The sequence below is a fragment of the Cetorhinus maximus genome, chromosome 6 (assembly GCF_964194155.1).
Source record: "Cetorhinus maximus chromosome 6, sCetMax3.hap1.1, whole genome shotgun sequence".
Taxonomy (NCBI): domain Eukaryota; kingdom Metazoa; phylum Chordata; class Chondrichthyes; order Lamniformes; family Cetorhinidae; genus Cetorhinus; species Cetorhinus maximus.
Genome location: NC_135884.1, coordinates 30,437,777 through 30,465,331, shown reverse-complemented (window position 1 = coordinate 30,465,331; position 27,555 = coordinate 30,437,777). Strand labels below are relative to the sequence as shown.

The window sequence follows — 27,555 nt, the reverse complement described above, 5'->3', positions numbered from 1 at the left end:
TCTCAATTGAGGCTAACATATATTGCTTACCAACATATAGCTATACCTTCATACCGAAACAGATCTGCTGATGATTAACTAAATCCGTGGTGTATCACAGGTGAGTGACAGAGGTGAAAACATACAATACATAGAAACATACATAGAAAATAGGAGCAGGAGTAGGCCCTTCGAGCCTGCTCTGCCATTCATTATGATCATGGCTGATCATCCAACTCAATAGCCTGCTCTCGCTTTCTCCCCATATCCTTTGATCCCTTTCGCCCCAAGAGCTAAATCTAACTCCTTCTTGAAAACATACAATGAAAGATCATGGTTGATTTTTCTGGGAACAAAGGATCCAAGGCAAATGAATGGTTAAATCAATTTGTAGTTTGTTTCCCTCTGTCTCACTCTTCATATAGCTTGCCCTAATCAAAGCTGATAAATGTATTTCATCTTATTTCTCTCAACCTGTTTTTCCCCCCTCATTGTTTCTTTCATGCTATTTTCTCCATTATCTCAAGGTACTTTATTTCATCTTTTCTTTCTGATTCTGATTTCCTATCTCTCTCCTCACAGCCTCTCTAATTTTTAACTATATGACTGCCATTCTGGTGGTGGTCAGTTTGTGAGCTGGAGCTGGTCTCTTGTCGGGGGAAGTCCCAATGGTTTCCATAGGGAATGTAGTTGACTCTTAAATGCCCCTGAACAAGGGAAACTAGGGATGGGTAATAAATGCTGGCCCAGCCAGCGAAGCCCACATCCTGTGAATGAATAAAATAAAGAACTTGCAGTAGCAAGGCACCTGGGTTTTTTCACCCCCCCCCCCCACCCCCACCACCCCCCCACCCCCCCCCCCCCCCCCCCCCCGGTCTCTCTCGCCTTCCACAGAAAGAGAATAAAATCCAAAAGAAAAATCCAGGATTTACCGCACAGTGCAGGGGGAGGAAGTGGGGGGGGGGGGGGGGGAACAATGAGTGAGCCGGTGGGTGGGCAAAAGCCACATTTTGAGGTAGTCCGGTCCGTGCAATCCAGTTCCGCTCGCTAGCAGCGACCCGCCCACCTGGGCGGACAGCGGAACCCGTTCCGTGTCGGGGGCCGATCCACACTCCAGGCGGATGGGGCTGCTCCAATCGGGAGGTGGCGGCAGATGAAACGGCCCCGGGGGTGAAGTTTTATCAAATATCAGGGGGAGAAGGGGGTAAGTTAGCCTTACCCGCTCGGCTGATAGCGGATGTTTATGGGGGAGGGAGATTTTTTTAAAATTAAAAAAAATTTTTTTTTTCTTCTTCTTCTATTGAAAGACTGAGTTGAAATTTCCAAAATAATTTAAAAGTTGCAGGATGTACAGCTCAGGGATGGACAGCGGGATGTTTCCTGAGGAAACACAGGCCCCGGTTGTCGAGGGGATGGGGGTGGAGGGGGAGAGACAGGCCGAAACATTTTGGCCGTTAACCTTTCTTGGCGGGCTCCCTGTTGGCGGAGAGCCGTTGGGGCAGTGCAGAGGGAAAGGGGGCCCTGCATTCCTGAAGGGGGTGGGGCGACAGAGCAACCCTGCAGCCCAGAACGTGCCATATGTTGGTGATTTGTTCTCGGATCTGCTCCTGACAAAGAGCCCTCACACCAGCTCTGGCTGAAGGTATATCTGAGCAACTGGCTGCTGAAAGTGTTATTGCATTTACCAAAGACAGGCCGCCCCCCTCTGCAGTTGAGTATCTTTGTGGCTGGTGCTTTTGTACCGGCACCTTTTTCCAAAAAAAAAAATTCCTTCGTGGGATGTGGACGTGGCTGGCAAAGCCGGCATTTGTTGTCCATTCCCAATTTTTAAAAAAAAATCATTCATGGGATGTGGGCCTCGCTGGCTGGGCCAGCATTTATTGCCCATCCCTAGTTGCCCTTGAGAAGGTGGCGATGAGCTGCCTTCTTGAACCGCTGCAGTCCATGTGGTGTAGGTACACCCACAATGCTGTTACAGAGGGAATTCCAGGATTTTGACCCAGTGACAGTGAAGGAACGGCGATATATTTCCAAGTCAAGATGGTGAGTGACTTGGAGGGGGACTTCCAGGTGGTGGTGTTCCCATCTATCTGCTGCCCTTGCCCTTCTAGGTGGTAATGGCAGTGGGTTTGGAAGGTGCTGTCGAAGGAGCCTTGGTGAATTCCTGCGGTGCATCTTGTAGATGGTACACACTGCTGCTACTGTGTGTCAGTGGTGGAGGGAGTGAATGTTTATGGATGTGGTGCCAATCAAGAGAGCTGCTTTGCCCTGGACAGTGTCAAGTTTCTTGAGTGTTGTGGGAGTTGCACTCATCCAGGCAAAGGGAGAGTATTCCATCACACTCCTGACTTCTGCCTTGTAGATGGTGGCCAAGCTTTGGGGAGTAAGGATGTGATTTACTTGTCGCATGATTTCTAGCCTCTGACCTGCTCTTGTAGCCACTGGACTTATATGGCTAGTCCAGTTCAGTTTCTGGTCAATGGTATCCTCCCAGGATGTTGATGGTGGGGGGATTCTGTGATGGTAATGCCATTGAACATCAAGGGGCAATGATTGGATTCTCTCTTGTTGGAGATGGTCATTCCCTGACACTTGTGTGGAGCGAATGTTACTTGCCACTTGTCAGCCCAAGCCTGGATATTGTCCAGGTCTTGCTGCATTTGGACATGGACTGCTTCAGTGTCTGAGGAATCAGGAATGGTGCTGAACATAGTGCAATCATCAGCAAACATCCCCACTTCTGACCTTATGATGGAAGGAAGGTCATTGATGAAGCAGCTGAAGATGGTTTGGACTAGGACACTCCCCTGAAGAACTCCTGCAGTGATGTTCTGGATCTGAGATGACTGACTTCCAACAACCACAACCATCTTCCTTTGTCCTAGGTATGACTCCGACCAGCGGAGAGTTTTCCCCCTGATTCCCATTGACTCCAGTTTTGCTAGGGCTCCTTGATGCCACACTCAGTCAAATGCTGCCTTGATGTCAAGGGCAGTTATCCTCACCTCTGGAGTTCAGCTGTTTTGTCCATGTTTGAACCAAGGCTATAATGAGCTCAGGAGCTGGGTGGCCCTGCTGGAACCTAAACTGGATATCAGTGAGCAGGTTATTGCTGAGCAAGTGCCGCTTGATAGCACTGCTGATGACTCCTTCCATTACTTTACTGATGATGGAGAGTAGACTGATAATTGGCTGGGTTGGATTTGTCCTGCTTTCTGTGTACAGGACATACCTGGGCAATTTTCCACGTAGCTGGGTAGATGCCAGTGTTGTGGCTGTACTGGAACAGCTTGGCTAGGGGCGCGGCAAGTTCTGGAGCACAAGTCTTCTGTACTATTGCTGGAATATTGTCAGGGCCCATAACCTTTGCAGTATCCAGTGCCTTCAGCCGTTTTTTGATATCACATGGAGTGAATCGAATTGGCTGAAGATTTTCCCCTGAACTGAGTGGCTTGCCACACCATTTCCCAGGGCAGTGAAGAGTCAACCATATTGCTGTGGGTTTGGAGTCGCATGTAGGCCAGACCAGGTAAGGATGACAGATTTTATGAACCAGATGAGTTTTTCCAACAATTGACAATGGTTTCATGATCACCATTACTGAGATTAGGTTTTCAATTCCAGATTATTAATTGAATTTAAAATCACCAACTGCCATGGGGAACCCTTGTTCCCAGAACATTAGCCTGAGTCTCTAGATTACTGGTCTAGTGATGCTACCACTACGCCACCATTTCCCCCTATGTCATAAGGACATACGAACATACGAATTAGGAGCAAGAGTCGGCCACTCAGTCCCTCGAGCCTGCTGTGCCATTCAATAAGATCACGGGCGGAATTTTACACTGGTGGGATTTTTACGGTCCTGCGAAGTCCATGGACTTTTGAATGGCTCGCCGCATTTTACGGCTCTGTTACGCTGGGGCTGTAAAATTCCACCCCATTGTTGATCTGATTGTAACCATAACTCCGCATTCCTGCCAACCCCTGATGACCTTTCACCTCCTTGCTTATCAAGGATCTATCTGCCTCTGCCTTAAAAATATTCAAAGACTCTGCATCCACTGCCTTTTGAGGAAGAGAGTTGCAAAGATTCACAGCCCTCAGAGAAAACATTTTTCCTCATCCCTGTCTTAAATGAGCAACCCCTTATTTTTAAACTGTGGCCCCTAGTTCTAGAATGTCCTGTGAGGAATTCAGAGAACCTAGGAAAGCCAACCTAAGATGGGTGAAGGGATCTGGAGAGGGAAACCAGAGGTGGGAGGAATTTTGATTCCACCTGGTTTGAGGAGGTTCATGTGGAGCACAAACACCAAAGTAGACCACTTGGGTGGAATAGCCAGTTTCTGTACTGGAAATTCTGTATAATTCTATGTAATTCTGGTAACACTCAAATTCCCATCATTATGCAACAGTAATAAAATGGAAACAATTTGTTTTTACCCTTTACTCACAGAAAAGGCCCCAGTTTATCCTTACCAGTTCACTGGCTGCTCCTATCTTAGTGCTGCTCTCACTTGCCATGTTGCTGCTGCTCATGGCTGTGCAGGAAATTCTGTGCCTTGGTCTCTTCAGCCCTGCCTAAACCCCAGAATCCCATTCCCCAGCCTTCCTCTGCTTTCCCTGACCCCAATTCTCCCTCATGATCCTGACCCCCATTCACCTCCCTCCCTGAACCCCCCCACCCCATTCCTCATTCTCCCATCTCCCCATAGCCCCTATTTTTCCTCTGGTCGAGTTCTCTTCTCATTCTCTCCCTGGCCACTCCATCCCCAGTCTACTTAACCCCAATTTTCCCCATTCCTGAAACCTCATTACCCAGTTTTCCACTCTCCACCCCAATCCCCATTCTTCAGCCTTCCTTTTTTCTGACTTGATCTCCGCTAGACTCTTACTCTCTTGGCTGATTGGCCTATGGTTTCCTGGATTATCCCTTTTTTTGAACACAGGTATAGTACTTGCAAACTTCCAATTCTCTGGTATCAGTCCCATATCTAGAGTGGGATCTGGAAGATTGTGGCCATTGCCCCTGCAAATTTTAACCTTACTTTCCTTAATATCTCGGATGCATCCAATCCAGACTGGATGACTTTTCTACTTTGAGCACTGCCAGCCTCTTCTATAATCTATTTGTATTTCATTCAATTTCTCTGCTACTTTCTCCTTTACTGTGAGAATTGTAGCAGTTCTACTTTAGTGCAGACAGGCACAAAGTACACATTTAGGACCTTAGACATGCCCTCTGCTTTTACTACATCTCCTAGGTGACCCTATCCTTCCTTTTTTAAAAATTCATTCATGGGATGTGTGCGTCGCTGGCTAGGCAGCATTTATTGCCTGCCCTTAATTGCCCTTGAGAAGGTGGCGATGAGTTGCCTTCTTGAAATGCTGCAGTCCATGTGGTTTAGGCACACCCACAGTGCTGTTAGGACAAAGGAAGATGGTTGTGGTTGTTGGAGGCCAATCATCTCAGTTCCAGGACATCACTGCAGGAGTTCCTCAGGGTAGTATCCTAGGCCCAACCACCTTCAGCTGCTTCATCAGTGACCTTCCTTCCATCATAAGGTCAGAAGTGGAGATGTTTGCTGATGATTGCACAATGTTCAACACCATTTGTAACTCCTCAGATACTGAAGCAGTCCATGTCCAAATGCAACAAGACCTGGACAACCCCCAGGCTTGGGCTAACAAGTGACAAGTAAAATTCGTGCCACACAAGTGCCTGGCAATGACCATCTCCAACAAGAGAGAATCCAGTCATCACCCCTTGGTGTTCAAGGGCATTACCATCGCTGAATCCCTCACTATCAACACCCTAGGAGTTACCATTGACCAGAAACCAATCTGGACTAGCCATATAAGTCCTGTGGCTACAAGAGCGGGTAAAACGCTAAGAATCCTGCGGCAAGTAACTCACTTCCTGACTCCCCAAAGCCTGTCCACCATCTAAAAGGCACAAGTCAGGAGTGTGATGGGGATACTCCCCACTTGCCTGGTTGAGTGCAGCTCCAACAATACTCAAGAAGCTTGACACCATCCAGGACAAAGCAGCAGCTTGATTGGCATCCCTTCCACAAACATTCACTCCCTCCACCATCGATGAACAGTAGCACCAGTGTATACCATCAACAAGATTCACTGCAGAAACTCACCAAGGTTCCTTAGGCAGCACCTTACAAACCAACGGCTGCTACCATCTAGAAGGACAAGGACAGCAGATACATGGGAACACCACCATTTGAAAATTCCCCTCGAAGCTGTACACCATCCTGCCTTGGAAAAATATTGCCGTTCCTTCACTGTCACTTGGTCAAAATCCTGGAACTCCCTCCCTAGCAGTTGTGGGTGTACCTACACCACAAGGACTGCAGCGGTTCAAGAAGTCAGCTCACCACTGCCTTCTCGTGGGCAATTAGGAATGGGCAATGAATGCTGGCTTAGCCAGCGATGCTCACATCCCATGAATAAATTTTTTAAAATGCCATTGGGCCTATCAAGACCATACCAGGTGTCTCCAACGTTTGATGTCTCCTACTGGAACTGTGTATGGATAGTTGTTAGATGAATCCAAACTTGATCTAGACTGTAATCGTCCCAAACCCTGACAGCTAAGTAGCCCATCTGACACAGTCGGCTCATTACGTGGGCAACAGGGAACAAGTGGAACTGTGCTGCAGTAAAGAATCAACGTTTTCAGGAGAGATTGAGAAAATGTAGGGAGAAAAAAGTTATAATTTCCATCTTTAATCATTCCTCACCTCTTAAGAGTCTCCTGCAAGCCTTTGCCCTTTACCTTCTTTGTCAATAATAAAGCTCTTTGACAATATTGGGCAAGGTGATTTGCTCACAAGCCTCTTCATTTTCCGTTCTTGAATCAGTTTATTCTTGAGTTGACAAGGTCTTGATTATTTTTGCGTCCTCCTACCCTCACCCCCCACTCCACCACATAAATTAGTACCCTTTACCTGAGCCTCACTAATAACATATTTTTCTATAAAAATATACTTACAGCAGGCGGTGCCTTGCAGCGCAGTGGCAGCATCCCTATCTCTGAGCCAGAAGCTCTAGCTTTGAGACCCTTTCAGTGACCTGATGGCAATAGAAGTTGTGTTCATAACATGGCTGATTTATAAACTTGCAAATCTTTCCAATATCCCTATGGCAGACAGTAAGAGAGGGAGAGCCTCCTGGTCAGCCAGAACCTGACGAAGGCAACGGCAAATCACTGCAGTACCTTGCCAAGCATAACCATGGACCAACACGTTGAAGTCCATGGTCACCAATGTCCTCTCAGGGCATAGAATCTGAAGAGAGAGAGAGAGATGTGTCAGCAGAGTTAGAGAACCTTTCAAACTCAAGTATGTTACACATTAACAGAGCCATGTCTATATCTTAGAAAGTTTTATGTGAAGATCTTCGTGTTGTCTAAAATTTTGAGTATGCTTTTATGTCATCATTTAATAAATATTTATAATGGAAATCTTTGACATGAAAAGTGTCCTGTCACTGTTAATGAGCCAGTCAGATTATTGGAATTTTATCAAAAAAGTTTTGTCTCTAATTAAAATTCATAATGCCCAACATATGGTATTAAACAACAATCCTCACTAGATACAGGCAAGGTACCAGAGGATTGGAGGTCTGCAAATTGTGTACAATTATTTAAAAAGGGTGCAAGGGAAAGGCTAGAAAATTATAGACCGGTCAGTCTGACTTCAGCGGTGGACAAATTATTGGAATCAATTCTGAGAGACAGGATAAACTGCCACTTAGAAAGGCGCCAGTCAGTCAGGGACAGTCAGCATGGTTTTGTTGGGGGAAGATCGTGTCTTACTAACTTAATTGAATTTTTTGAGGAAGTAACAAGGAGGATTGATGAGGGTAGTGCAGTGGATGTTGTCTACATGGATTTGACCAGGTCACACATGGCAGACTGGTCAGAAAAGTGAGATCCCATGGGATACAGAGGAAGGTGGCAAGTTGGATCCAAAATTGGCTCAGTGACTAAAAACAAAGGGTAATGGTCGATGGATGTTTTTACAAATGGAAAACGGTTTCCAGTGGTGTTCCAGAGGGCTCAGTATTGGGGCCTTTGTTGTTTGTTGTATATATTAATGATTTGAACATAAATGTGGGAGATATGATTGGGAAATTTGAAGATGGCACAAAACTTGGCCGTGTAGTTAATAGTGGAGAGAATAGTTGTCTCCAGAATGATATCAAAGGTTTGGTTGAGTGAGCAGAAAAGTGGTAAATGAATTCAACCTAGAAAAGTGTGAGGTAATACATTTGGGGAGGGCAAACAAAGCAAGGCAATACTTAATAAAGGGGAGGATATTGAGAGAGGTTGAGGAAGTGAGAGACCTTGGACTGCTGTCCACAGGTCCCTGAGGTGGCAGGACAGATGGATAAGGTGGTAAAGAAAGCACATGGAATGCTTTCCTTTATTGGAGGAATTATTAAATACAAAAGCAGGGACGTAATGATGGAACTGTATGAAATGTAGGTTAAGCTACAGCTGGAATTTTGTGTACTGTTCTGGTCACCACATTACAGGAAGGACATAATTGCTCTGGAGAGAGTACAGAGGAGATTTACAAGAATGCTGCCAGGGCTTGAAAATTGCAGCTATGAGGAAAGATTGGATAGGCGAGGGCTGTTTTCCTTAAAACAGAGGAGGCTGAGACCTATTTGAGGTGTATAAAATGTTGAGGGGCCTAGACAGGGTAGACAGTAAAGACTTGTTTTCCCTAGCTGAGGGGTCAAATACCAGGGGGCATAGGTTTAAGGTGATTGGTAGAAAGATTAGAAGGGGACATGAGAAAAAACTTTTTCATGCAGAGGGCAGTGGTGTCTGGAATTCATTGCCTAAATCAGTGGTTGAGGCTGAAACGCTCAACTCACTTAAAAGGCACTTGGATCTGCATCTGAAGCGCTGTAACCTGCAAGGCTATGGACCAGGTGCTGGTAAATGGGATTAAAGTGAGCAGCTAGTTTCTTTTCATTTTTTTCTGACCGGCACAGACATGATGGACTGAATGGCTTCTTTCTGTGCCATAACGTTTCTATGGTTCTAACAATCTGATTATGTTTACACTTTGAATTGTCTTTTGTGTCTTTTAATACCTTCATTTAAATTTTCACTTCAAGGATTAAACTGCTCTGAAGTAGCTGAAAAGAGTTTTCAGCCACACCTATGCATTCTGGGCATGTGCAGTTTGCAAAATTGGCTACAATATGATTTGTATCAGGAAGAGTTTAAGTATAGAAAGGTGTGTCCCTTTATCCTGTGAGATTTTTGAGTTTTGTTGCTTTTTTTCCCCCAAGAGATCTTGGAAAAATTATTGAAGCTTTATTTCAAGCTTTCTAAATGCTGTTATGAATTGGTCAGATGATAATACTGCATCAGCAGAAACCAAAACCACTGTATTTTCCAATAGAAATTGCTGACTGGCCTCAGATTTGGCTACTGAATTGGTCAGATGATAACACTGCATTAGCAGAAACCGTCACCACAGTGACACAGTTTTAGCTGTGCAGTAATTTTAGTAGAAAGTACTTTACTGTATATACTCGTACAATCCAGGTAAATATACCTACATCTATCACTGTTCCAGCACAAAAGCAAAATACTGTGGAGGCTGGAAATCTGAAATAAAATGCTGGAAATACTCAGCAGTTCTAGCAGCATCTGTAGAGTTAATGTTTTAAGCCGATGACCTTTCATCAGAAGCTTTTTTTCAGACTTATTAATACTGTTATGAACTGGCCACCATTCAATGTCTGGGGAAGTAAAGTACTCACAATAGCAAAAACACAGTTTACTTTTATCATTACTCAGTCTACTTTGGTCTTATCATTTTATCAGCAAATATACAAAGAGGTTAAAGTACACATGTATGCCAAGCGAATATAATTACTCACTACTTATATACCCATGCCCAACAATGGTGATTATTTTACTTCATCCACTAATCAGTAAATTCTGATTACTAATTAGAAATACAAATATCCCCATTTGAAATTCCAGTTGTGGATAGTGGCTAATATTTTGACAATATTGTGTTAACATGGTATATTTGATGGTTAGGAGAGAAAACAAAGAGATTGTCTATTGAAATGAATTGTTTGTTGCTTTAATTGAAAATTCAGTTCAAAAATCAATTTTGTGAAGCAGTACTGAGGGTTAAGGAATTTATATAAAAACAAACTGCGCAAATGATGAACTTCTGAGCATTTGAAGTAAATTTTGTACAACTAAGTTTTGTTTATTAAAAACTGTATAAATCAGCAACTTCATCAATAGTACACAAAATATTCCACTTCTGTGCCCTGGGCAGATGCTGGGAGTGCATATCAGAAAATTATGTACCCTGTGAGTATCCATCCATTGATATTTAGAAACAGAAAATTTAGATTTAATTGCTTTAAGACAGCAACATAAAGACAAAATCTGGCTGACAATGAGGTGCTTGACACACAAAGTTGTGGATCAGTTGGGAAAGGGAGGGGAAGAACATAGTTTAGGATTGGGGGATTAAAAGGGGCCAAGTGACAGGTTGAGTTGTAATTCTTTGGGCACCTCCTTACCTGCTAAACTTTTAGAACTTGCCAGGCTCTGCACCCTACTGTTTGTCAAAACCCCCTCTTTAGCTCTATGGTCCCCACCAGTGCTCTCAAAGTCTGGATTCCTTTCAAAACACTGTTAGTTTCTGCAAACCCATCAAAGTGTTGTCAGTTTCTGGCCCACCTTCCAAGTGCACCTTGATTCTAGAAATACTTCCATTTCTCAAATCAGTGTCCCTGTTAGTACAGCTTGATATAGCGATAGTTAGTTAACTACTGGCTTGCCTTAAGTGAGAGAGATCTGTTATTACTGTGGAATGGCCCAAAATTTGCTATGGCAGGGTAATGAATGGCATCTGTTGTTCGTAAGACTTGCTTTGCCTTTTTAATGTCAACAATATTTTGTGCCGCAAATTGCTAGAAGTGATAGATGGAAATGGTGCAGCACACTCTACAGGGCAGGCAGCTGCATAACTCCTTAATCCATCAGATTGAAAGAGTCTGAAATTATTAGCTCGAGGACTGACCAAGGAAGTGTAAATTAGTGTGGCTGAATTCAGTTATAGATCAGATACAGAAAGAGAAATAAAATGAAGGAAGTAACTTTTAGAGAAGTAGGAAAAATAGGCCACTGCAGATCAGCTGCCTGTAATACACCCTCTTGATTTTCCTATTAATTTGAAGTAATTTCTCCCCTCCTTTCCATTTGTTCCATCCCCGCCCCCTTCATTCTCACAGGTGACTGCAAACATGGCATATTACCATACTGACATACACTGAGACAATTAATCAAATTATTTACGCTTAATGCACAAAAGCAGAGACTTTAGGTAGATGCCAGAAGTTCAAAGCAGTATTTTAAAATAAGTATGTCGCCAAGTATATTAGATCTTGCTGCTCTCTCAGTTGTTGCTTTCAATTACCAGCAATCTAAACAGCCTCTTGCTTTGGAGTAGTTGAGAATAGCATAGGTTCATGTAAATGGAAATTAGATTAGTGCGTGAAGGAGAAAGGAATAGAAGGATTTGTTGACAGGGTTAGATGGAGTCTAATGATCTGTTTCTGTGCTGTAATTTCTATAATTCCATGTATAACAAATGAAGTGTTTCCATCGTGAACACTTGCACAATGTCAGTAACTGGTGCAAAAGTTAATAGCAGAACATAGTTATAAAGATACAAGTTTGTGACCTTCATAATTCTACGCAATGGGGCATAGTGTGATGTGTATTACTTTGTTTTGCCAACTGTACTGCACATTGAGTAATTTTAGCAAATTTCAAACGCCTTTATATAGAAAATAGAGCCTTTTTAAAAAACTATTTTTAAATAGTAGTGTTTCTACAATTGCAAGATAGATCTTGAATATTAATCAATCTTTAAAAACAGATCTTCACATTTTTGCACTGCATTTTAATCAAATAATAGTCATTGCTGTAGCTCCGTATTAACCATATCATCTCTGAAAGCTTTAGCAAGGACCAGACTTTTTTTAATTTGATTTTCATGCAAAGTTTGAAACATGTAAAAATAAATCTGCGCCAGGAGACTTACTGAGATAATGTTCCATTTGGTATAGTGTCTTTGCCACTGCTTTTTCCTTCAAAATGTTCTAGCACTTGCACTTGGCATTTGAATATTGAATTTTGTTTTAGAAATGAAAGTGAATTTTCCATGTTTCAGATTTTGAAACATTTGAGGAAGAAAAGCAAGTTTCCATGGATATAAGAGGTAGATTTCTCAAATGATTGCTGCTCCCATTTTATTTGTCTCGGGGATGGAATGGAGTGGATTGATGACAACTCTGGGAGGCAAATGATAGTTTGTGGATGTAACTGAATAAAGGGAGAGTTAAAAGAAACAATCCTAAGAGCTAGACATGTATTGAAACTACTAATATCTCTGTTGTACGTCAAAACAAGTGGTACAGTTGAAAATTAATGATTTACTATGGAAAGCCAGTTATTTATTGCAGTGATTATTGTAATTCATCTGATATGTGGAGGAAGATAAAACTTGTGTGCAGAGATACATATTTAGTCTTGGATTCCTCTGCTGTAAACTAATTTCTAACTGGGGTAATGAGTACCTAGCATGTATCATTGACAGTGACCTTTGCTTACTGGTACAAGTCTCGCAATGAGCCTTGCTATCCAGAATTAATTGTGTCATGAAAGTGACTGTTGCACAGTTCAGGCAGTGGTCTGGCTTCCACTTTGTTCAACTTTAAAGTTTGTTTTTCTTTTATATTGGATATATTAACTGTAGCTGCTGTCCTTGCTTCTATAAAATGTTTGTTTATTTAATCAGATTCAGTTGTTTTAAATACTTCACAAATTCTCGCTACTGATTTTTAAAATACAATTGCCTTCATTTAATGAATAATTCATATATATTGCATATTCTTGTTTTTATAACTTTGAATAATTTTGTGTTTATATTAGATTTTTTATGTGCAACGAATCTTAAGGGATATGCCTTTATTTCTCCATAGATCGTGAGCAGCAACGGCACTGGACGTTAGAGTTGCAGTACTTAACACTGTACTTTGTACCAGCAACTAAGAAGATTTTGTTCTCCAGGATCAACACATCAAGCAACATTAAACAGGACAGAAATAATGCTTTACACCTCCAGGGCAGTTTTGATGCACACTGTTCATGCAGCAAGAAGTATGCATAGATTGATTGGGTTCATGAAAGTGAATGTCTCAAGCAGTTGGTTTGCTTGGTCCCGACAACACCAGAACTTAAGTACATCAGCTAAAACCTGTGCTCCAAAGAGAAAAACATATAGCTACTTAATAGTGGGAGGAGGTTCTGCAGGATGCGTCTTGGCAAACCGTCTTTCAGAAGATCCCAATAATTCAGTGCTCCTTTTAGAAGCAGGGCCTAAAGATATACTATTGAGTAGCAAACGACTAATGTGGAAAATTCATATGCCAGCTGCCTTAATATACAATCTCTGTGATGATAAGTATAACTGGTATTATCATACTACAGCTCAAAAACATATGAATAACCGAGTAATGTACTGGCCTAGAGGTCGTGTTTGGGGAGGATCCTCCTCGTTGAATGCAATGGTATATATTCGTGGGCACGCAGAAGATTATAATCGTTGGGAGAGACAAGGTGCTACTGGTTGGAATTATGATCACTGCCTCCCTTATTTTAGGAAGGCACAGTGTCACGAACTGGGAGCGGACAGGTATAGAGGGGGAAATGGACCATTGCATGTATCACGTGGAAAGACAAACCATCCTCTCCATGTTGCTTTTCTTGAAGCTGGGCAGCAAGCTGGCTACCCATTTACTGATGACATGAATGGATTTCAGCAAGAGGGAGTTGGTTGGATGGATATGACAATTTACAAAGGTATTGGAAGTTGATGATTATTATGCTATACATTTTTCTCTGTTAAGAATTTGAAGAAATTACTACTTATATTTAAAATTTATCCTGCAATTGAATTGTAGGATGTGCAACTAAAAACCAACAGAAGTCACTAAAATTATTACATATTTATGTTCCATTAGTACTTGCCAAGCAGCTAACATTATACTTAACCAGTCTAAGTGCCAAGATGTTTGTTAATGCAGCTCTGAGCAGTACTTTTGCAAACTAGTTTCTAAACGCCCATTTTACAGACAAGCTTTGAATGCTATAATGGGAAAACAGTGATGGCTAGCGTGGTAGGAAGTGTGAAATTATCCCAAACTAATTTGCTTTATACAGTACTCCTCATGCAAAAAAAAATTCAAAGTGCTTTACATTAGGATGGTATTGGTAGTGCATTGCAGTGGCTGACTATTGGTCTTTTTTTAACCAAGTTGTACATCTTCCTGTACAGACTTCCTGCTGCCCTGAGTTAACTCCTACATTGCTTCTCTCGTAGCTGACTCTTTTCCTATGGGCCCATTGCCAAGAGTTGTACTGTTACAAGTTGTGTGCTTTCCAAGTCCTGGACTGTCCTTTCCTCCTCCTTTGTGATACAATGGTTGTTATATTTGTGCTTTTGGTAACAAACTCTTTTTAATATTCTGTATTTTTGATGCTGTGGTGATCCTTAACTTCCTTCAACTTAGGGAAATCTTCTATGTACTTAAATTTGTTGATCAGGTGTATCCTGAAATGAATTACAGTCACTTTTTGATTTGACTGTGCAGGAGTGGAAAGCTGCATATGTTCATCATTAATTTATTTTTTTCTTGAAGGATTAGAATCTTCAACACAGGTTAAACATTGACAAATATTCCATTGGAGGTTTTCTCCAATATCATCAATCTATAATTGTTACATTTTTCCTAAATTTGTTCAAGAAATAAAGAATTTGTATTCTATGACATTTTTCACAACTTCAGTATATCCCAAAACATTTCATAGCCAATTAATTACTTTTGCAATATAGTTTCTGTAGCATAAGCAAATGTAGCAGCTTATTTGCAACTAGCATGGTCCCACAGATAGTAAAGAGATGAGTAACCAATTAATCAGCCTTATCGGTGTTGATTGAACTGTTGGCCAGAAAAATGAGAGAATTTTCCACTTTTCCTTAACAAAATCACGAGACCTGTTGTGTGAATGGCAGACAGGCTTCTGTTTAACATTTCATACTTCCCCATAATTGTTGTATTACCTCAATTTCCATGAACGTTTGCAGAAATTCACTTTTACTGCAGTGTATTTTTTTGGGCTGCAAAGCGTTTGTGGTATTGAGCCATATAAACCAAAAAGTCACACTTTCAATTGCTGATTGGCAGTGAGCTAACAATCCCACTAATGTGTGAAATTCTTGATTTAATCTCTACTCGGTTACCCCTGTGTGTGGATGTCAGGTGAGGACAGGATTTAGACTTGACAGTGATGCCCTCAATAGAAATGACCTGCCATTATTCATTGACTGAGTTTGCACATAACATGTGTTTGAGCAAATTGTGGGAAGGAGAAGTCCAAAGGAAGGGTTTGTCATAAACATTTTTTTCAAGATAGTAGAAGAATCATGGGACAAAAGTGTGGTTGATTTCTGACAAAATGTAAAATTGAGGAAGAGAGGTCCAGTATAATTACTTACATACAGGAACAATTTCCCAGAATGTGGAAATATGTGGGCTTGTTCTGCCCACATCTGTTTTTTCTATAAATAAAATATATATATATAATGTGTGTGTACATTATATGTTTCAGACATTGCTGAATTGTTTGCATCTCTGTGAAATGACTTGCTCTTTTATATGGGAATTTTACAGAGGAGGAATGGCACAAAAACAGAGTGGCTTTTTTAATTTAAATTTGTTAGGCATTGGCTCTAGTAACTCATTAAAATACACAAATTTCTTTTTCCATAATTGTCAAGGCTTTTTTTACATTTTTGGATAGGTGGTTACTTAACAGTTGTAGTGTACTTATGTAAAGTTACAAAAGTTAGTCAATCTGATATCTGCAATGTGCTGAGTTTCAAGTATGAGATGTTAATTGAGTTGCCTTGTCAATTGGTTTTGGGCTCCTGCAGGTGTAATCATTGCTATCCTTGGCCAGTGCATGGGACGCTGCTGAGAAAGAATCCTTTCTGCGTTGCTCAAAACTCACTCTTGATAAGTTGACCAAGGAGTGGCATAAACTATGCTGTGAAAGGGTAAACCCGAATGAGGAAAGACAGTATGTTCATGTAGAGCACTACCTTGAAAAGAAAATGAGGGGAAAACAAGTTTGCAATATGTGTATTTTTAAAATCAAAAGAAATCCGATAAGTCACAGTGCTTTGGAAATTCATGGTAACAATGGCACTATGCAACATTTAAAATACCAGAATGAAAGTTTAGCATTCCAATTACTTTGTTTAGAAAAGGATTTTGGTGTCATCTCTCATTGGAGTCTTTGGAGATAGCAAGACTTTGGCCAAAAACTACAAAAATGGTACCTGTATGTGCAATTTTGAATATGTATATATCTCTATTCTGTAGGCCAGAGTCATCCATGCTTTTGTCATTATGGGTCATAAGGGTGCATGTCATTGAATGTCAGGGCTGCATATGGGGCCAGATTTTCCAGTGGGCTCGGGAAACCTGACCTTCTCACTTGTCCACCTTCTGGAATGCACACCTGACCCATGTGTGACTTTGATTGGGATTTTTGTCCTTTCGTACAGAGGTCGGGTTCACAGTGCATTTTGTAAGCTGTGATGGAGTGAGTGAGAAGTGTGAGTGCAAAGGTTGGCAGGTTAGAAGGCCCAACTCTGAACATCATTTAAAGGCCCCCTATACCTCACCCTTCACCCTCTCACACTTCCACCCACCTCCAGTGCCACCCCATGCCCCCTTCAAATCACCCATGTCCCCTAATCCTCCAAGCCACATGCCAGCTTTGAAGAAGAGTCATAGGGACTTGAAACGTTTACTCTGTTTCTCTCTCCACAGATGCTGCCAGCCTGCTGAGTTTTTCCAGCATTTTATGTTTTTACCTCCATGCCACATCATGCCCCCCTCAGATTACTCATGCTACTCCAAGTCACCTCCACCCCATGCCTCTTCAGATCACCTATATCACCTCCACCCCCATGTACCCTCCATAATCACTCATCCAATATCCACTGAAATTGTCCATTTTGGCAGGAAAAATAAAAAAGAAGCATGTTATCTAAACGGTGAGAGATTGCAGAGCTCTGAAATGCAGAGGGATCTAGGGGTCATAGTGCATGAATCGCAAAAGGCTAGTATGCAGGTGCAGCAAGTGATTAGGAAAGCTAATAGAATGTTATCATTTATTGTGAGGGGAATTGAATACCATGTAGGAAAGTTACGCTTCAGTTATACAGGACATTGGTGAGACCACACCTGGAGCACTATGTACAGTATTGGTCTCCTTATTTAAGGAAGGATGTAACTACGTTGGAAGCAGTTCAAAGAAGGTTTACTAAACGAATATCTGGGTTGGGTGGGTTGTCTTATGAGGAAAGGTTGGACAGGCTAGACTTGTAACCGCTGGAATTTAGAAGAGATGACTTGATTGAAACATATAAGATCCTGAGGGATCTTGAAAGGGTCGATGTGGAGACGATGTTTCATCTTGTGGGAAAATCTAGCACTAGGGGTCGATGTTTAAAAATAAGGGGTCGTCCATTTAGGACAGAGATGAGAATTTTTTCTCTCAGAGGGTTGTGAGCCTTTGGAGCTCTCTTCCTCCAAAGGCGTTGGAAGCAGATTCTTTGAATATTTTTAAGGCAGAGGTACATGGATTCTTGATAAGCAAGGGGACGAAAGGGGGTAGGCAGGAATGTGGAGTTGAGGTTACAATTGGATCAACGTGTCTCGTTGAATGACAGAGCAGGCTCAAAGGGCTGGGTGGCCTACTCCTGCTCCTAATTTGTATTTTTGTGTGCATCGTCCTCAGGAGCCATGACTCCTCACCCCCCACCCCTTGTCCAGAAGCAATGAGAATTACTTCAAAATCATTGGAAAAAATTAAACCTCTAAAAATGTAATGAAACTCTGAATTCAAACCACTATCATTGATACTGAAAAAAAAACTACTCCAGTGTAAAAAAAAAGGAATCCTTTTTAAGTGCCTATTAAGTTTGTAAACAAACAAGAAACAAAAGACATATTCTGTTTTGGGGCATCACGAAGGTCAATCTGAAAAACAATCCACAAAGAATATGAATTTCAGACAAATTTGAAAGTTTTTTTTGGCAGATATTTTGCAGATATTTCAAACAACTGAGGTTTTGCTGATGAACAACATTCTGAAGCTCACTTTGAAGTGGATTTGGTGCAGTGGGACCTGAATCTGCCCATTATTCATGACACTTGAGTGCGAATCCAAAACTGGCCAAGTTGCATTTATCAGTTTGAGTAACTAGAACCCAGAACTTTACAGGATAATTTTGCACTAATTTTCACAAGGACTACCCCAATCAGGAGGCACTAGCATTTGGCTTATCAAGGTTTAAATTGCTATAGGTCAGACTACCCATCTTCCTGAATAAAAGCAAAATACTACAGATGCTGGAGATCTGAAATAAAAAAATCAAGTGCTGGAAAAACACAGCCAGCCTGGCAGCATACATGGAGAGAGACACAGGGTTAACGTTTTGAGTCCAATATGACTCTTCTTTGAACCTGGAGAGAGGTAGGGATATAATGGGTTTTATGCTGTTGAAAAAGTGGGGAGAGGCAGGTGGAGCAAAAGCAAAGGTCAGGGATAGTTTAGAGGGTAGGGGAGTTTAAATGACAAAGATGTCAGGGAATACAAGGCAAAAGGAGTGGTAATAATAGTATTAAAGACCCAAAGCATTGGCCCAGAATAGGTGTTAAGAGTAGAATAAAACACACGTCGGCACTGCCTGAAAGTAAAATAGCAGAACTTGTTAATCACAGAAGAAAGGCCAGCACTGTCTGAAAGCAAAAACATAAGGACATGATACAGACTGGCACTGTGGAGTTGGGGGGGCGTAATTCAAAATGAAGGATAGAGTTCATGGCCTGAAATTGTTGAACTCAATGTTGAGTCCAGAAGGCCGTAAAATGCCTAATTGGAAGATGAGGTGCTGTTCCTCCAGCTTGTGTTGGGCTTCACTGGAACATTGTAGTGGGCCGAGGGCAGACATGTGATCATGAGAGCAAGATGGTGAATTGAAATGGCAATCAGCTGGAAGGCTGGGGTCATACTTGCTGACTGAGAGAAGATGATCCACAAACTGATCACCCAATCTGTGTTTAGTTTCCCAAGTGGAGGGAGACCACATTGTGAGCAGCAAATACAGTATACTAAATTGAAAGAAGTACAAGTAAATCATTGCTTCACCTGGAAGGAGTCTTTGGGACCTTGAGGAGGGAGGAGGTAAAGGGGCAGGTATTACACCTCCTATGATTGCATGGGAAGGTGCTTTGGGAAAGGGATGAGGTATTGGGGGTGATAGAGGAATAGATCAGAGTGTTGCAGAGGGACTGGTCCCTTCAGAATGCTGACTGGGGAAGGAAGCAGAACATGTGTTTGCTGGTGGCAGCATGCTGGAGTTAGTGGAAACCCAGCCAAGCATTTATAATGGCTACAGCTGTCACAACACAAGTTTACAGCTACATGGCCTGACACTGTCAGAACAGAATGGTGTCTCATAACTATTTCCATTGGTTGCTTGTCAATCAATGGAACTGAGCAGGTGTAGATTTTTTTGAACTTTCAAAAGCAGGGTTTTCTAACCACCAGAGCTCTGAGTCAATTTAAATTAACACAAAACATGATAGCAGAGGCTGACAGGGCATTTCTTTTACATTTTTCAGTGCATTATGACACTTTTTTGAATGAAAAAATACTATAATGCATGTCAACACTTACACAATGGTGGTCAATATTAGAGTCAATTTAGCTTTTCAGGACACATCTCTATGATGAATCACTGCATCAAAAATACATCTACATTACAATACAGCATCTAATTGTGACATTTGAAGGTGTCAGAAACACTTTACACTTACCTTTCAGATTGTTCCCGACTTTTCCCACTGATCACAAACTCACTGAGGAGATTTTTTTTTTAGGGCTTCCAAAACCCTAACCAGCACAAGAAAATTATATACGGGAGGAAATGCAATTTTACTGTGGTCTTCAACCTCGGAAGTGATGCATGTGCTTTTTGCACTCAACGCCTTTCCAGCCAGCGAGAAGGTCACATGAAAATAGTATGGGGTCAGGAAGGCAAAGGAAAATTGTTTTTCCAGCAAAAAAAAACAAAGTTCAGCATTTGGTAATCTGATTTGTACCTACATTGGGAGATGAAAATCCAGCCTAGAACGTTTAAATCCACGTTCCCATTTGTCTGCATGTATCTCAAATTGCTGATGCTGACCTAACTTGATTTTCTGATTTGGGATCTATCCACCAAATCACTCAGCTGTGCTCAGAATACCTTATTTAAACCTCTTTATACTTTTGAAGTTTAAGTAGCGCAAATCAACAACATAAAAAGCGCAAATAAAACTGAGTTGCCAGGACTTTGGGGATTGCATGTAGCCCTAGGCCATAACTTTGATACTCTTGGTGTCAGACACAAATGTAAACCAAAGTATGCCATACTCACCATGTGAGCGCAATGTCAGTGTAAGTAGAAATATATAAAATTGTATGCCACATGTGATTCTAAAATAATTAGTAAGGTATAATTTGTGTGAAAAAGTCTGTTTTAAAGACCCTAAGCAGTGCCAACTATAGGGACATATTTCACTTAAGGCGTTCAATTCATGGCAAGTAAGCTTGGTTAGCAAAATTTGTGTTGCATATTATTTCATATCTTGTCCTGTTATTACAAATTACTAAAAAATCATGAAAGCATAAATAGCTGTTCCATTACTTGCAATCAAAATGTTCTGTATTTCAGGACAAAGATGGAGTGCAGCTAGTGCCTATTTGCGCCCTGCTTTGGTACGCAGCAACCTAACAGCAGAAGAGAAAACATTTGTAACTAGAATTTTGTTTGACGGCACCAAAGCTGTTGGAGTTGAATATGTTCAAAGTGGATTACCAATAAAGGTACTGGAGTATTGCATTTATTTGATGTTGCTGTATTTTGTTCTAATCATTGTTTTGCATATGTAGAAGTATTCAGGCTTGAGGATGTATCCAAATTAAGTGCTATATGTTAATGTTCCAGGAATTGTCAGACAAAAATTGACTCAAAATGACATTATAAATTTACCCATTGAATTTTCTTCTTTGTGCCCATGTACTTTCATCAGAGTTTTAATTGAAAACCCCAAACTCTTCCAAATACCTGGACATAGAGTTGGTGTATTTGTCCATAACTGTCATGCTATAAGCTGAATTTAGATTGTACAGTCTGAGCATGTGCAGCATACCTAATTTCCTCAGGTACATTGGTAGCCTTCAAGTAGTGATAGTGAGGATTCTTTTTTCTTCAACTTCTAGCAGTTTTTAATCAGCTTTTTCCCCAAGATCATTTGAAGAAAAGCTAAAGGACAAATTTCATTAGCTTTTCTCAATTAAAAAAGGAATAATATAAAGACTGTGTCTATATATTAGATCAAAACAATAATGTATATTGCCAGGGCAGTTAAAGTGAGGAGTGGAACAGGCGAGTTTGCACACAATGCAAAATATTCTCTTTAAAAATTGACTTTTTTTTGTGTGTGAAATAAATTAGTATAGAATCACAGTACCTTTCAGCACAAGAGGCGATCCTTCATCCCATCGTGCCTAAGCTCACTCTTTGATAGAGCTATCCAATTAGTTCCGCACACCCACAGCTCTGAATTTATTTCTTTTCAAGTATAGGTCCAATTCTCACTGTTAAGTTACTACTAAATTTGCTTCTGCCACCCTTTCAGGGAGTGCATTCCGGATCATAAAAGCTCACTGTTTAAAAAAAGACAATTCCACATCTTCCCCTGGTTCTTTTGCCAATGATCATAATTCTGGTCTCCCCTTGTTATACCTTATTTTAAAATGTACTAAGATATCAAATATTTGAAGATAAGATTAAAATTGTTCCAGAGATTTGTTCATTACTTATCCATCGTTACATGTATGTCTGGCTGTGTAATTCTGGAAAAAGATGTCATGCTATCACAGATCTTAGTACCTGTGATATTACATAGTAGCATTATTGTAGTGCTTCATTTGTTTCATCTCTAAGTTTTTTCCAGCTCAGGAATAAAGAGTCATTGTTTTGAAATGACCATGTAATCCGTTGTTTTCTGAACTAAATGCGAATTACTGATATGCCTGTGAAAATGCCTTGTTTGTTCAGATATATATAATAGTGTTGATGCATTTTCTTGGAATTACATCTAGAAGACACTTCCTTGTTTTACATGATTTTAAACATTCCCATTTATCTGTTGATGTTGGTGACTAGCCTGGCATACAACTAAAAAAGCAAGAACACGAATGGTTGGAGCAGGCGTAGACCATATGGCTCATTGAACCTGCTCCAACATTCAGTACAATCTTGGCTGATCTCGGACTTCACCTCCACTTCTCGTCCGCTCCCCATATCCCTTGATCCCCTGAGACCAAAAATCTGCCTATCCCAGTCTTGAATATATTCAATGATGGAGCATCCACAACCCTTTGGGGTAGAACATTCCAAAGATTCATAACTCTTCAAAGAAATTTCTCCTCATCTGCATCCTAAGTGATCGCCCTTTTATCCTAAGACTGTGCCCCCATGTTCTAGATTCCCCAGTCAGCAGAAACAACCTCTCAGTGTCTACCCTGTAAACCCCTTCAGAATCTTGTATGTTTCAATGAGATCACCGCTCATTCTTCTAAACTCCAGAGAATATAGGCCTAATTTACTCAGCCTCTAATCATAGGGCAACCCTACAACCCTCTCACCCCAACAATCAATCTAGTGAGCCTTCACTGTACTGCCTCCAATGCAAGTATATCCTTTCCTAAATATGGAGACCAAAACTGCACACAGTATTCCAGGTGTGGCCTCAGCAAAGCCTGTACAATTGTAGCAAAGCTTCTTTATTCTTGTACTCCAACCCTTTTGCAATAAAGGACAACATGCCATTTACCTTTCTAATTGCTTGCTGTACCTGCATGCTAACTTTCTGTGTTCCTTGTGTGAACATACTCAAGTTTCTCTGGGCATCAACATTTACAAATTTCAGACCTTTTTAAAAAATATTCTGTTTTTCTATTCTTACGACCAAAGTGAATAACCTCACGCTTCCCTACGTTATACTCCATCTGCCATCTTGTTGCCACTCACTTAACCACTCTATATTTCATTACTGCCTGTGTGTCATCCTCACAGCTTATAATTCCACTCAGCTTTGTATTGTCAGCAAACTTAGATACATTACTCTTGTCTCTTCGTCTAAGTCGTTAATATAGGTTGTAAATAGCTGAGGCCACAGCCCTGACCCATGTGGCACTCCACGAGGCACAGCCTGCCAACTTGAAAATGCCCTATTTACGCCTACCCTTTGCATTTTGTCCATTAACCAATCCTCCATTCATGCTAATGAACTCCGTGAATCCTTATTTCACGTATTAATCTTTTGTGTGGCACCTAGGTATACTACATCTACTGATTCTCATTTAACCACCCTACTAATTACATCCTCAAAAAGCTGTAATAAATTTGTTAAACACTATTTTCGTTTCTTAAAACCATGATGATTTCGTCTGATCACGCTAAGATTTTCTAAGTGTACTGTTAAGACTTCCTTGGGGAATTCAGAAGGAACTTCTTTACACCACAAGTGGTTAGAATGGAACTAGTTGTCATTTTAGCTAATAATTGGTAACAGTTTTCTCTTAGGTTTCTGCACCTATCCTTCAAATCCTCCTGCTCTTACACCATAACCTCTGGTATCCTCCAAGGACCTATCTTTGTGTCCCTCCTATTTCTCAAAATTGTACTGTACCTTTGCGTTATCATCCAAACACATTGTCAGTTTCCACTTGTAAACTGAAGACAACCAGCTCTACCTCACCACCTCGCCTCTTGACCCCTACACTGTATTTAAATTGTCGCACTGTTTGCGCCGGTACTGGACGAACAGAAATTTCCTCCAACTAAATATTGCAAAGATGGAAGCCATTATCTTTAGTGCCCACCTCAAACTCCATTCCCTGTCCTCGGGGCCTCGGACTCACTGTCTGAGGTTGAATCAGACTGTTTGCCATGTTGGTCTGATATTTGATCCTGCAAAGGTACTCCCACAATGCTGGTAAGTAGGGAATTCCAGGATTTTGACCCAGCAGCAATGAATAAACACTGATAAATATCCAAGTCAGAATAATGTGCAACTTGGAGATGATGGTGTTCCCATGATGGTGCAGGGAGTGCGTATTAAAATGGTGGATAGGGGGAATTTCTTTGTCCTCTGCTGGATCTCTGAACCATTATTAAAACCCAACGATGCTTCAGGAATACTTATAATATGCCACAAGTGATTTCAACTTGGATCTTTTTAGAACAAAATTCCTGATCTTGGCAGGAATTAAGGTCAAATTTTAAAGATCTCTTTGCTGACAGTTATCACTACTTGGGCTCTGTTATTCCACCTAATATACAACTCTCCTATCACCTCTGTTAAGATGGATGCTACATTTTCTATCATCTTAACTTGATCTCTAAAAGGCAGCACTTATGAAAGAGAAAATATTGAAGATATTAAACAAATGGAATTGGAGATAAAATTATACACATTAAAACTGTAATGTTTTAATATTCACAAAATAAATTCTAATTAATGTATTCTTTATCACAAAATATTACCTGGTCTTCCCTGTGTATCTTAACTAATTGTATTTGAATCTTGAACATAAAGTATTGAACGAGATGTGGACATTCAGCCAGCAAGCCAGCATCTTTCATAGACAATGGAAAGTCTTTCCTACTGTGCGCTACCCCACACATTTACCCCCTGAAATAACTCCTCCGTTCTAAAGATATTCCAATGTATTCACCCATTCTCCATTCTCCAGTATATACTTTCTGCCTTCAGCAGAAGAGATTCTCTCCTCTTTCCTCCTCCTCCACGTGCAACATTTGATCATCGCAGCCTAAATCTCAATAACTTTGAACTCAATGGGCAGAAATTTCTGCCTGTTGGACGGGCAGGCCCGACCCAATGTCTGGTGGGCGGGGAGCTGATCCCCGCCGGAGAAGCGGGCCGCACCGCCATTTTACGTGGGCGGGCCAATTAAGGCCCACCCAGTGTGACGTCTGGCGGGAAGCGCTATGTGCTTCCTGTGTGGGCGGGGGAGATTGTGGACGGGGGGAATTCCCCAAAAGCGAGAGTGTGCTCTTTCATGCATGCGCACGAAAGAGCACACGTCTCCCTGAGGCAAAGTGCAACCTCAGGGAGATCGCTTCCACTTTGAAAAAGATTAAAAATAGAAAAAAACAAAATTCCCTAACATGTCCCCATCATGTGACAATATCACATGAGATGGGACATGTTCATAATTTACATGATAACTTTGTTAAACTTTTTAGAACCCGGCATGAAACCTTGTCCCGCTGGTGGATGAGGTTTCATGTTTTTTCTATTTGCCGCCGGGGCTCCTGGCCTGCCCGCCAACCTTAAGGTTGGACGGGCAGGTCCTTTAATTGTTTAAATGATCCTGTCCATGGCCTTAATTGGCCATTGACAGGTCAGCGGGCCCGCAGCTGATTTTGCTGCGCCCCCGCCTTCCTGAAAATTTAAATGGGGTGGGATGACATCGGGGGTTCCGCCTGACATCATCCTGCGTCATTTTACACGTCGGCGAGCAGGTCCCACCACTTCTAATGATCAATATTTTCTTTTGATGATGTGCTTGAATTTTGAAGATATTGAATGAAGGGGCTTAACTAAAGTATCGATGATGTGGACCCAGTATTCTGATTAATTAATTAGTTATGTTTTATCTTCTTAGGTCTATGCCAACAAGGAAGTGATCATAAGTGGCGGTTCAATTAACTCACCTCAGCTTCTTATGTTATCTGGCGTTGGTAATGCAGATGACCTTAAAGCACTGGGAATTCCTGTTGTTTGCCACCGTCCTGGTAATAATTGAAGTACTCAGAAAAAACATAAAGATATTAAATTAATTAATTTGGTATAAGTTATGCTCTGGTGATGGTTGTTGTAGTTAGGTTGTTAAAATTATTCACTAAAGAAACTGTTTTGCTTCTAGGTGTGGGCCAGAATCTGCAAGATCATCTAGAATTGTACGTACAACAAGAATGCACTGAACCTATTACTCTATATCAATCCCAAAGATCCATCAAGATGATCAAAGTTGGCCTAGAATGGCTTTGGAAATTCACAGGTAAAATGTTGTTACCTTCCAGTACTTAGACCTTGACATAAACATCAGTAATTTAGGATCATAGGATCAGGAGTAGGCAATTTAACCCTGGAATCTGTTTCGTCATTCTTTGAGATCATGGATAACCTGCAACCTAACTCCATATGCCCATATCCCTTAATATCTTTGATTAATAAAAATCTGTCAATCTCAGATTGAAAATTTACAATTGATCTAACATCAGTTATGGTTTGTGAAGAGAGTTTCAAACTTCTACCACCCTTTGTGTCAAGAAACGTTTCTGAGTTGTGCTTCTAAAAGAGCTGGCTCTAATTTTTAGGCTATGCCCCTTAATCCTAGACTCCCCAACCAGCGGTAATAGTTTCTCTCTATCCACCCTATCAGTCCCTCTTAATATCTTGAAAAGTTTGATTAAGAAATGGCAGTTTTACTGACTTTACCTATCATTATTCACCTCCTTTAAGAGAGAAAAAACGTCAGAGAGAGGGCATTATAGTACAAATTTTGCATGTGATGTCAGCAGGAATATGTATCATCGGCATTCACACCATATCTTATGTTGCAAGGTTGTTTTGTTCATTGTACTTTATTTTTGCCAATACATTTGAGACCATCAGACAAATGTTTTTTCACATTGTGGTGCCTTGGAATAGTGTTACAGATAGCATTCAGCCAGGTTTATGCCTGGTGAGCGTGATGCACTGTTTAATTCTTTTTTCAGTGATGGTAGGAAGTTGTTGTATAGCTTGGGGAGGCAGGCGAGATAGTTGACAAGGGAAGCTAGTCTCTGCTTTTTTTGGTAGTGTTGGCAGAAGACATGAGGTCAGCTATAGCTCAGCAAAATCTGGTGCACAAAGATTTTAGTGCTAAGACATGCAACTAAAATCAATGTACATTCTTGACATTGCCGAAATAACTTTATTTACTGTTGTGGAAATTAACATTCAATTCAGAATCTGGCTCCCAATTTTCTATTACTCATTTTTCACTTGGTGATGACACTTAAGATTACAGTCAGAGTTTCCTTTTCAGATACTGACTTGCATATCTTTCTGATGAGCTTATAGAACATTTTCTTTGTTTTAATCAAGAAATCTAGGCTTCTCATTTCCTTTTATCTCTTATCTTTCAGATAAAGTGCAGCAATATAATTGGGTGGCATTTCAATGTGTACTGCTGGATCAAATTGCCAATTAAAAAAAAAGTGATTTCCACCCCAC

At 41.0% G+C, this 27,555-nt stretch overlaps 1 protein-coding gene across 3 annotated transcripts in view; it reads left to right on the top strand.

Annotated features, from left to right (window-relative positions):
- The first annotated feature begins 1,017 nt into the window (after nt 1–1,017).
- chdh (choline dehydrogenase) overlaps nt 1,018–27,555 on the top strand; it is a 49,571-nt gene continuing 23,033 nt past the window's right edge. The window contains exons 1-5 of one of the 3 annotated variants that reach the window (XM_078543503.1): nt 1,018–1,183; nt 13,039–13,918; nt 20,913–21,064; nt 25,940–26,069; nt 26,201–26,335. In XM_078543503.1, coding sequence (XP_078399629.1) covers nt 13,165–13,918; nt 20,913–21,064; nt 25,940–26,069; nt 26,201–26,335 — 1,171 coding nt within the window. In that variant the 5' untranslated portion in view covers nt 1,018–1,183; nt 13,039–13,164. Of the gene's footprint in view, nt 1,184–12,625; nt 12,747–12,817; nt 12,837–13,038; nt 13,919–20,912; nt 21,065–25,939; nt 26,070–26,200; nt 26,336–27,555 lie in introns of those variants that run through there. The other 2 variants (XM_078543504.1, XM_078543505.1) reach the window with 2 other exon arrangements.